Source organism: Pinus tabuliformis, chromosome 5_2 (assembly GCF_031772625.1).
Source record: "Pinus tabuliformis cultivar Carrire ecotype Pingquan chromosome 5_2, CPIR1, whole genome shotgun sequence".
NCBI classification, from domain to species: domain Eukaryota; kingdom Viridiplantae; phylum Streptophyta; class Pinopsida; order Pinales; family Pinaceae; genus Pinus; species Pinus tabuliformis.
The window spans coordinates 98706883-98719098 of NC_142306.1; the positions used below are offsets into that span (position 1 = coordinate 98706883).

Sequence of the window (12216 nt, forward strand, 5' to 3'; positions counted from 1 at the left end):
GTGGTCCCACAACCTTGTCACTCCAACTTCACAAGGATTGCTTAGAAACCCTATCCTTCTTAGATTCCTTGGTCTAGGGCATCTCTTGTCAAGAAATACCCCTCAACCCTAGGTCTAGAACTCCTTCTAGCCCTTGTAAGAGAGTCGTTCACCTTGCTTATAAAGCAAGCAACCCCTATCATTAGAGTCTCTCCTTTGAATAGGCTCTTGGAATCACTACCCCTACACCATTGATATATTTCAGATTTCTCTTAGTGATTTCCCTAATACCGAGACTCCTCCCATCGGTGAAAGCCTGTAAAGAGCAGGGAGCTTTAGCTGAGGTGATAGTGGGCTATTGCTCCATTGTTGCTTCTTGACCTAGTAGTTGCTCTATTGGAACCCCCCATGACCCCTGCTAGTTTGAGCGGTAATAGGATGGAAAAAAGCAAATAGGAATCAAAACCTGTGCAAATGTGTCAACACAACAAAGAGCCAAATATATAAGGGAAGAGGAGGAAACACAATGCCAATAAAAAAATTCAATGGGTGAACATGACACCACTAGCACACATGAGCAAGAACTCCATCAACATCCACCCATGGTAGTGGATTCACAGCCCCAGGAACAAACATCCCTTTAAGTCGTAGAACAATATAAGAACTCCTTGATCAAGGTTGTGGGGATGATGTGGATGCAAAATTTTTCCAGTTTCTCTTTGCATGTGGCATACCATTCAATGTTCTTCGCTTACCTGATTGGCATGAAATGGTTGTTGCCATCAATGATGCCCCTAAAGGATACAAGAGCCTTTGGTATGACAAAGCTAGAACTGTGGGACTTGATCAGGAAAATTCCAAAATAAAAAATGCTTTGGGTCAATTCACAAATGCTTGGAATGAATATGGGGTATCCATTATATCTCATGGTTGGACAAATATAAAATGCAAGTCATTGAGAAGTGTTCTTGTTGTGTTTGCTACTGGTGCAGTCTTTTTTTCATCTCATGATTACTCAAATAAGTTCGAGACTGGCATCAACATTGCAGAACCATTTATTCAAACAATTGAATGTATTGGGCCATACAATGTCATTCAAGTCATTATTGATAATGCTTCTAATTGTAAGGCAACAGGAGCAATAATTGAGGATAAATACCCCAACATATTTTGGTTTGGGTGTTTGGTTCACACAATGAACCTTTTGATGCAAACATTATTATGATAAAGGAACCTCAATACAAATGGATTAGTTCATTGTACAATATAGGCAAGAAAATGATAAGATTTATTACCAATCATAACAATACCCATGGCCTTTTCCACAGTCAGTCAAGATTGGAGCTATTGAAGATTGCAAAGGCTAAATATGCTAGTTATTACCTCACCTTCAAGTGCCTTTTGAATGTAAGAGAGGCATTGGCTAACATGGTATCAAGTGAATCATGACAAATATTAAAGGACAGGGCTGCAACTGCATTTGTCAGGGAAGATTTTCAAGAGGTGGAGGACACTGTTCTTGATGGTCAGTTTTGGGCAAGTGTGAAGAATGTTTTGCAGTTCACCAAGCCCATTTATAACATGATTCATTTTGCAAATACAGATGCATCGGTGCTTGGGGAGCTATATGAGCAGATGGATAGCATGCTAGGGCAAATCAAAGATATTGTTCAACCGAAAGATCCCATCTTGTATGATCATATTCACAAACATGTGGTCAAAAGGTGGGATAATCTTAATGTTCCACTCCATGCCTTGGCATATGTCCTTACACCAAAATACTACTCTCCATCTTGGTTGGCCAAACCTACACCTGGGGGTGGGGTTAGGAGAAAACCCCATATAGATCTAAAGGTACAAAATGGGTATATGTTAGCATTAGACAAGCTGGTCCCTAACAGGGAGGAGTGTGCTAGATTGCGTGGAGAATTAAGCAAATACTTTAGTCAAACTAGAGTGTTTGGTTCTTTGCATGCAATTGATGATAGAGATAGAATGGATCTTGTTGAATGGTGGAACATGTATGGCTCCGGGGGACCTTTGGCAAAATTGGCAGTTAAAGTGCTTTCACAGGTGGTTAATACTTCTTTTGTAGAGAGGTGTTGGAGCACCTATAGCTTCATCCACAATGTCAAAAGAAATTGCCTCAATGAAAACCAGGCAAAAAGCTTGGTTTATGTACACTACAACTTGAGGTTGTTGACACATTATTGTGAGTGGGCTCAATTTGATAGAGCATATATCACTTGGGACAACAACCCAGAGGAGGACAATTTGGAGGATGGAGCCTTACATTTAGAACAATTGGAAGCAAAACTTTTGAACGATGAGGATGAAGCAACAACAACAACATGCCACACCCATCATACACTAGTAGTGCTCAAGTTGCACCATCTTTGCTGACACCTCCATCTGCATTGTCATGTGCCTTCTGGTTCTGGGCGTGGCTGTCCGACTATGTGGGAGGAGACTCTGATTGCTCATAGACCACGAGAAAAGAAAATAGAAATTTCTCCTGGCAAGAAGAAATTTTAGTAGATAGTCAATTTACTTGTCTTTTCTTGTTTCTAGTACTTTTTATAACTATTGACTCTTTCATATTTATAATGGTATTTTTCGTAAACAATATATGAAAATTTAAGTTTGAAGTTGGCAATTATAGCTCATTGGTCGCGAATTATGAATATGATACTTCGTGAAAGTTGAAACATTTCATTTCATGTTTGATATTCTTTCTTATAGGTTGGTAATGGTTGCAAGTACAACTTTAGTGATGACAAATGTTATATGTTGAATTTTGAAACTTTGAAACTTTAAGATTGATGAGAATCAAGATGTTGTAACTTGTGGACCTGTTGTTGATGAATATTATAACTGCTAGATGATTGATGTTATATGGTTTAATCCATGTTTTTATGCTTTTTATAGCTAATTCATCCTTCTACATGTTTTTGTTGACATATATACATCAAAATATATAAAAATATATATCATATAAAAAACGCTCCCAAAATCACTCCGGACCAGAGGCTTATTGTCACTCCCCGCTCTTGCTTCCCGCTTCTGCCCCCGCTTCCAAGTAGCCTTGCCTTAAGGTATGGGTTTCTTTCAATAGCTTGTATGAACTGCAACTTGTTGACTATAAATGAGTAGCATTGAAATGCTTACATTTATTAATTTCATTACAATTTATTAATTTGAGGACAATTATGATAGAAGTACCTCAATCTTATTAAATTTATAGACAAGAAGCCAATACCTAAAGCCTTTATCTCCATGATCGAGGGCTAGAAACCCTTGGTGATAGCATGCACATTTATTCATAATGCGTTTTAAAACCATCAAGTTATTTTGAAATTTATAATATTCTAATGTAATCTAGAAAAGAATTATGGCTCCTATGTATTGAGTAATATGCAGCCAAAATTTATCTTTAACCAATAACTTGTATAACATGTCATTGATAAACATTATATTTCAAATGGGAGTTGGTACATAATGCAATGTCTTTTACATCTTGCTGATCTCTTTCTAAAATTTGAGATTAAGTGTGGGCATCTGGCTATTATCACGTTTGCATTATCATTGGCGTCTAGTTAGTGTTCATGTGTTCGTGTTGTATTCCTGTTGTAGATTAGAGAAGGTAAAGTAAAGGCACTAACACCAAAGGAAGCTGGCTATGCAATACAACTTTCAGATAAAATTCTTCTTGATGTTCGTCCATCAACAGAGAGAAAAAAGGTTTGATTTCACAAACTAAAAATCAGTGATTGATGATATTTAAATATTTGTAAATAAGGTGATTGTTTTTGGATTTTTTTTAATAGAATTTGTTGCATTAATATCAGCAAAATGTTGCAGCCTCACTGGTCAGCAGTCTAATACAACGGTTTTTCAAAATAGTTGATACAAGACTGTTCTGGAACAATAATGCATCTTTCCTACATAATGCTTCACTAGCTAAACCACCATAGGATTCTAAATGTATATATTCTAAAGACAAAATACATTTAAAGACAAAATTAAAAAAGTTTAAGCTCTGTGTTTACATTGTTGTAACCAGATTTGTCCATGCCTGTCATAGAGTGACATTGCACCGATTCACTCTCATTCTTTCCAGTTGACCCAACAAATAGATGCGTTTGATCCTATTCCATTTTTTGAAGATTCAGTGGTTTAGTGACAGATCACCTCAGTAAACTATTCTCTTGCGTCAGTTCCTATATTGCATTTCCTTAGTAATTCACTGTTTCCATGATTATGGCGGCCTTCTTAATCAATTTTATTTTTCTTTGCATTAGAACTAAGGTAATAGATGTTCCAACTCCTTTATTATTCTGCAATGTCCTGTTACCCTGCATATCAGCAGGGGTACATATATATCAGTGCAACATTTTTTCATTACCAATATAAGCCCAAGGTCACAAGTCAAAAGTGATGTTAAAACCAATGTGGAAAAAGTTGAAGTCGAGATGAAATCGGCAAGGGTCCAAAAGTTGAAAAACTCGTTAAAGTCGGGAGTTTTTGGAAGAAGTCGGCAATTTTTTTTTGTTTGCCCGAAGAGAAAAATCGTAATCTTTCATTATGTGGGAAAAATTACATGTAGTAGATGCTTGTAGGCATATGCGCTATCTGGTTTTGTCCACTAGAGCTATATACATATTTTGCTTTCGCAAAACTTGACCTTGCCAGTCATTTTCAAAAACTGTTTGTGATGTAATTAGCAAAAAATAAATATTCATGTTCAGTTCTACATATGCACTTTAAATAACAAGGAAAATAACAAAAACATCGGCCAGTTCTGCAATGTCTATGGCGGATCCACCCTGTGATATTCCTGATCTATGTACGGTCTATGGTGGTATTGATTTCTGCCTCCTTGTGCTCTGTAATTATCCACAAGCCTCTGGGAAGTAACGAGCCCTCCTTGGAAAGCCCGTCAGCGTCCGCATTGTATTCCCTGTGAATGTGTTGACAAGATATCAGATTAAACCCTGATTTGAGATTTAGCATGTCAATAAGAATGTTTTGAAGAGTAATGGCATGACATTGATTAACAACATTGAACCAGTTTATGATGATTTGTGAATCTCCATAAATATGAACAGAGAAGCAATTATGAGCGAGGGAAAAATGCAGCAGGTGTCTAAGTGTAAGAAGCTCAGCATAATTATTAGATCCGTCTCCCAGACCTAGCTTGACTTTGTAATAATGTGTTTCAGAGATATATAGGTAGAAACCCCCCCCACATCCATGAAGCTGTGCTGCTTCGTCGAAAAAGGCCCATGGCGGAGACTTATCAATGTTCCCGGGCCCTAATATTTAGCGAGTGCGAGGAGGCAAGTCCTCCGGGATATCATGGAAAGCTGTTAGGGCTTGTACAAAGATTAGATTCCAATTGACAGGCTGGTCTTTGAAAATGAAACGATTTTGCCCAAGCCAGATAGACCAGTAGAGAATGAGAGGAAGGCATTGCTCTTTATGCTTTTGATGGGCAGATGTCCAGCAGTTCCAGGCATGAATAATAGAAGGTCCCTGCCATGTGTTCCTGATAGCGAGCTACTAGGTGATTTCTTGCCAAAAGTGGGAGACTTGTGTACAGTGTAGAAATAAATGGTCATTAGACTCAGATGCCTGTTGGCATAGCACACATCTGCTTGGCCCGTAGATAGATCGATGCATGAGCACCTCTCCCATGGGGGTCTTGTTGTTCAGAACAGACCACATGAATAGCCGGGTTCGTGGGGGTGCTTTTAACCTCCATAATTGCTGCCACCAGTTCTGCGGATGGAGAGGTTTTCGAGCTTGTATAAGATGTAGGTATCCTAGCTTAGGGCTGTAAATCCGTGTGCAACAGGGGTCCAAACAAGGGCATCGGGTTCCTGATTGAGTAGAATATGAGCCTCCTGAAGAGCCCTTATGAAAGAATCCCATGCTTGTTGCCACTGTTCAGGGATATCCAAATCATGAGCTGATCTCCACTGTTGTCTGAGGAAAATGCGGGGGTCAGGATCAGCAACATGTGCTAATGTCTTGACCTCTCTACGATTTAGGAAGAGTATGAGTTCAGGAGGAAGAATATATAGGTTGCCTCCCCCTATCCATGGGTCAATGCCAATTCTTACCGACTGTCCATTGTTTATGCGCCAAGCCAGGTCACCTTTGATGAAAGGCATTGTTTGTAGGATGGATTTCCAAACAATAGAGATGCCTCCTCTAGGCCAGGTTTGTTGTCTCGCCCAGTCCAAGATCTGTAGCGGCCAAATGTACTTATGAAATGTTACTGTAGTCCAGAGATTGTTTGCAATGAGGAGAGTCCAGCTCATCTTAGCAGCTAGGGCTTTTGCAAAGGTGGGCAGCTCTTTTATCCCCTAGCCCCCCCACTTCTTGGGTAGGGCAATGGATTTCCAAGACACCCAAGCAAAAATTTTACCTTCCTTATGCCCCTTCCAAAGGTATCGGCTGCAAATTTGTTGTAGTCTGCTGACAATTCCCCGAGGAATCCATGCTAGGGACATCCACTGTACAGGGGTGGCTTCCAGGACTGATTTGATCAGGACCAGCTGCCCTGCTTTGGAGAGCAACCTATGGTTCCAACTTTTTAATCTTTTTTCCAGCTTAACTACTAACCAGATCCAGTCTGCTATCCTGTAGCAATTTGGTTTTATCTGGAACCCTAGGTATTTGAGACCTTCGGAGAGATTGTGAGGAGTGTATTGAAAATGTAGATTGGCCGTTCGAGCTTCAAGAGGGGTAATGCAAGATTGGGTTATAGTAGATTTTGACTGATTGACAAACATGCCAGTTGCTAATTCAAAGAGGTTGAGGATCTCATGGAAAGTGACCGAGTCCCTGGTACTGCCATTTAAGAAAATCAGGACATCATCAACAAAGAGCAGGTGGGTGAGGTATAGAAGGTCAGTCATTTTGAGGCCCTGTAGTCGACCTTCCCTCTTTGCAGAGGCGATGAGTCTACTGAGGCCCTCCATCACCAAGAGGAATAGCAGGGGGGACAGGGGACAACCCTGTCTTAATCCTCACTCAGCATGAAAGAAAGGTGTGGCTGACCCATTGATTAGAATGCTATAGGAGACTGAGTTTATGCAGCAAATGATCCAATTTATGAATTCAATAGGAAAACCTAAATGAATGAGGATCATCTTAATGTAGAGCCATGATACACGATCAAAAGCTTTTGCGAGGTCGATCTTGAGGATGATGCACTTCAGGGCTTTTGAATTTATGGAATGGATGGCTTCCTGAGCAGTTCCAATGACTTCATGGATCTGTCTCTTGGGGAGGAAAGCATACTGTTAAGAGGAGATGTGTTGAGATAGGATGGGGCGAAGTCTATTAGCTATGATTTTGTAGAGAGTATTGTAGAGAGATATAGGCTGAAAATCATTGAAAGTATTCGGGGAGTCCGATTTTGGGATGAGTGCTATGAAAGTGTAGTTTATAGCCTCGTACATTCTTCCTCACAGTCTGCATTCTTCTACTACATTGAGGAGGTCATTGCCAATGATGTCAAAGAAAGCCAGATAGAATTCAATAGGCCATCTATCTGGTCCAGGACTCTTGTCCTTTTGGAACCACTTGAGGGTTTGTTCCAATTCTTCAATAGTGACAGGGCCAGAGAGCTCATCTGCAAATTCTTGATCTACAAAACGAGGGAAATGTCCTGCAACACGAATGATCTTAGCCAGATTGCATCCAGGAGGTTCTTTGAATAGGTGTTGAAAATGTGCAATGCCCAGTTGTGAGAGCTGATGAAAAGTATGTGCAGTGCGTCTTTCTTGAGTGGGCAATTCCCAGATAGTGTTGGCAATCTTCCTACCTTCGACGAAGTTTTGAAAATACTTGGAGTTTTCGTCTCCTGCCTTGAGCCAGATGGTCCGACTCTTTAGTCTCCATGTTTCCTCCTGATCCTTTAGAATCTTTGCTCGTTTGCTCTCCAGGTCAATCAAGTGGGCTTTGTCCTCTGGTCTTTTATAACCCCTACTATTTTCATCATTGAGGCCCGGAAGGTCAGCTTCCACTGAAATGAGGGTTTGGTTATCCTTCAGGTTTTTTTCTTTGGCCCACTTAATGGTGAGCTTTTTTAGCTGAAGGAGCTTTTGACAGAAGCCTGCCGCCTTGGAGTGATGCAGGGGGGATGAGTTTTGTGCCCAGTGAGTCTTAACCATCTCAATGAAGCCCGGATCCTGTAACCATACAAAATTAAACTTGAAGGGAGCCCGAGGTTTGATGGGAGGTCCGGTAATTTCCAAATAGATGGGGGAGTGATCAGATATGCCCCCAGATCCAACCCATTGCCTATAATGTGATAGGCTCTAGAGTAAGTGGGCCTTTATGACAAACTTGTCAAGTCTCCTGGCTAAGGCAACCTCCCTAGCCCTTCTGTTCCTCAAGTAGGCAGGGGCTTTATCATGGGCACATCAATAAGCTGTGCCTGGTCGAGGAGAGATTCCATGACTTCTGAGAGAGGGTCAATCTGAGCGGCTGTGCCCCACGACTCACTGTATCCAATGGAGAAATTAAGATCCCCTCCTAATATGAGATTGTCGACCGAGGTCAGAGATAGTTTAGAGAGGTGCTGCCAGAAGGCCTCTCTTCCTTGGCAAGGCCCATATACATTTAAGACCCTGAGCTCCTTACCCAATTCAGTAGAATAGAGATCCATTCCCAAAAATCCCTTTCCTCCCCAAGTTGCAATGGGTTTTATAGAGCGAGGGTTGTATCCAATGGCCAACCCCCCAGAACGTCCCAAGGCATCAATAGCAGTGAAAATCCATCCAGGGTAGATGGACTATAGCGAATTAGAGACAAGCAGAGCTTCCCCTAGGGTTTCTTGAAGAAGAATAATGTCAATTGGCTCCATGGAAAATAGTCTGCAAAGGGCTAGCTTTTTGGGGGAGCTAGCCATTCCCCTGCAATTGAGAGAGAGGCATTTCATGGGGGAACCAATGCAGGGGTTGTCTTTGCTCTAAGGACCCGATCGATAGATGATTGTCGACCCGAGAGGACTTCAGCCCCTGCATGGAGGATAGCATTTGAGAGGTGAGATTGGCGACTGCGGGGAGGCCTGGTCAAGGAATTGGATGGGGCGAGACCCAGACCCGAAGGGGGGAGGGAGCTCCCAGATGGAGTTCTCGATCTGAGATTGTAGGGGAACGAGGGTTCCACAGGGGATGAGGGGGGTGAAGGGTAAGTCACAGGTTGTATGGAGGGGGGGTTGTGGAATCAACCATATGGTGGGGAGGAGGGATGCAAAAGACGGATGCCGAGGTGGAGATGATATGAGATTGTAATGCAGAGTTATGCAGACCAGATGATAAATTAACATTATAAAGAGATGGAGATAGGGAAGAGGATTACCTGCTGATCGGGCCGCTTCCATCGCTGCTCGTGCACGAGTCAGTGGTGGGGATGGGGGACTAGTGGATGTACTCGCTACTTGATTCACAGGCTTGGTCGGTGTCGCCAAGCAAGATGTGTCTGGAGCTGGCTCTGTGGTCTTCCTACTATGTACCGAGGTTCCTTGTTCATTTGCCGGACCATGTACTGTTGGTGCCTCCTATGATTTATTTACCAAAGGACATTCTTTGAAAATATGCCCGACCTTGTGGCATCTGCGACAACGAAATGGCACACCCTCATAATCTAGGATCTGAACTCTGGTAAAATTCCTCCACTGTAGCGTGATCCTTTCCTCTAGTCCTTCCCTGGTGTCCAGATGAACAAAATGCGGGCTAAGGAGCGATTTTTGGATTGCACGATGGTTTTGTTGTAGTCCAGATAGGTACCTAGGGTGTTCCCAATTTTTATGAAGACCTCCTCTGACCAGTACTGCAAGGGTAGCCCCGGTAACCTCACCCAAAGTGGCCCTGCTCTGATTTGCTCTCTCTCAGGATCAAAAAGAGGGCTCCAACGCTTGAGTAACACCGGTGCCATTTCTATATGCCAGAACCGAGTGAGGGCTAAGTTTGTGTATTCTTCATTTGCAAAACGGAGGACAAACCAGCCGCGAGCCAGGGTTTGTACCATTGGCAATTGTTGGAACGTCTGACCCCAAATCTCCTTTACCCAGAGCCCTAATCGCTTCGCTGTATAGGTCCGGCCTCGAACCCTGCCCACCAAAACCTTGCTGGCGTTGTCCGCTATATCACCCATGGCGAGGCCTTCACCGAACTTGATGGTGTAGTCTTTGCCGGAGACCTTGATACACTTTGATTTCTTCTTCCCTGTGCGCAGAGCAGTTGGATGCGATTGCAGATGGTCAACCGGGGTATTTGTCTTTGCGGATGGGTCCTCAGATTGTACCCTAACCACCGGAGTGACAAAACATCCAGAGGGTGTCTCTGATTCCAAGGGTGCGCTACCAGTGCCTGTGGTATCTGCAACTAGCTTTGAGGGAAAGTCCGAACACATCTCAGGAATAGGGTTAGGGTTAGGGTTTTGCTGATAGCAGAAGTCGGAGGGAGGGGTGGGATCGAATAGTAGGGATGAGCAGGAGGCGAGAAGATTAAGGGTAGTGGGGGACAGGGGTGGGCAGTCCAGACCAGGCGAGTCTATGGAGAGGGATCCGAGACAGGGGGAGTTGTCAACATTCCCAGGCAAGGTGACAAACGATGCTGGATGCGAACAGGATGGGGCAGAGGAAGTGGCAACCGACTTTTGAATAGGGTTTTGAAAAATGACCTGGTCGCAAAACGGATCCGGAGAATAATCAACAACATCGAGGTCCATTCTGTCCATGATTAACCGCGGAAAATGACAGGTGCAGGCAGGGACCGGAGTTGAGGGTTGTCGGGTTGACCGTAACGGTTGAGCTTCAGGATTAACCAGGGTTCATGGTAAAAATAGGGCTAGGGTTGCAGAGCTCCATCCTCTCCAATTCTCCGATCCAAAAAAAAAAAGTTGGCAAAATTAAAAACACAAAAATATTCATTTATTTTTTAATTTTTTTTAGCATCTAGAGTATCCACAACATCAAATAAATGCATTTCCACATAAACATGTAAAGAAAGCTAATATATATTATGTATATGAAGTCTAGTGCTACATATCAAAATAGTGAATCAACTCCTGAATCTTGAGTCTTGTCTGAGTCTCAACTCTCAAGAGTCAAAATATCAACAAAAAATATAATAAATGTTTATAATGAGTCATCTACATGTCATAAAATAATCAGTCATTGAGATCCTCTGCCCCTTTTACGGGAATAGGGAATGGCTTTGCCTTTTCTTCTACAGCAAGAAGGCCCAACCCTTGGAATTACAAATGGAGTCAGTCGTCCTCTAGAAGCCGATGAAAGAGGTGGCCTCTGTCCTATGCTACTGCTGCCCATCCTAGATGGTGTCACCTCCTCCTCATCATCCTCATCCAGCTCTGCCTCCTGACCCTTATGTTGCTCCTCCTCCTCATCATCCTCATCCAGCTCTGCCTCTTGACCCTGATGTTGCTCCTCCTCCTCTACCTCTGGCTCTCCCTCCCCTACAACTGCTACCTCCTCTGGATCCACATCTAACCAATCTGGGATCGAGTCCATGGTCGGCTTCTCAGTCTCGACCCTCCATGCAGCAGTGGTATCAATATTGTCCAATGAGATGGCTTTCACATCAGGAGGTTTCTGAAGTTGTCTCACCCACAATCCAAGATTGTAGTAGACATAGATCATGTCATTGAGGCGTTGGGACTTCAATCTGTATTAGGGTCATAAATTGTAAATTAGTACTTAGAAAATTTAAATATAAAAAATAATCAAATGAATTCAAAAATTTAATTTGAAACTCTTTTACCTGTTGCACTGTTTGCTACGTATTTTGTCAAATACACTCCAGTTGCGCTCCCACCCAAAGGAACTGCATGTTTCGCTAAGCACTCGAATGACAAGCGTTTGGATATGGGGTACTCTACCACCATAGCTTGTCCATCAAGCATCTACAAGTTAAAAGAAAAATGAGAAACATAAAAAAAAACAAAAAACTTTGAAATTCTAAATTTGAAATTTTGAAACAAACTGAAGCTTACCTGGCATTTTGGTTGTCCTATTCTTAATAGCAATGGTAAAACCAAACGTGCCACCTCCCATCCTATATACCTCCATTTCTTTAGAAATATCTTCACGTTCTTGCTTAGATGCCACCATCCTCTCAACACAAGTGAAGAATCCATCCATCACCTTGGCATCAAATCTGAAACCACAGGTGTAAGCAAATGCGGGGTTGAGGTAGA

The 12216-nt window shown here is 42.3% G+C and overlaps 1 protein-coding gene across 4 annotated transcripts in view; it reads left to right on the plus strand.

The window, feature by feature from the left end:
* Positions 1-12216, plus strand: part of LOC149157700 (rhodanese-like domain-containing protein 11, chloroplastic) — a 239420-nt gene that overhangs the window by 60305 nt on the left and 166899 nt on the right. For 3 of the 4 annotated variants that reach the window (XM_089435966.1, XM_089435964.1, XM_089435963.1), the window contains exon 3: positions 3613-3720. The exons of the other annotated variant lie outside the window; for it this stretch is intronic. In XM_089435966.1, the coding sequence (XP_089292092.1) occupies positions 3613-3720 (108 nt within the window). The remainder of the gene's footprint in view (positions 1-3612; positions 3721-12216) is intronic. 4 annotated transcript variants of the gene reach the window in all.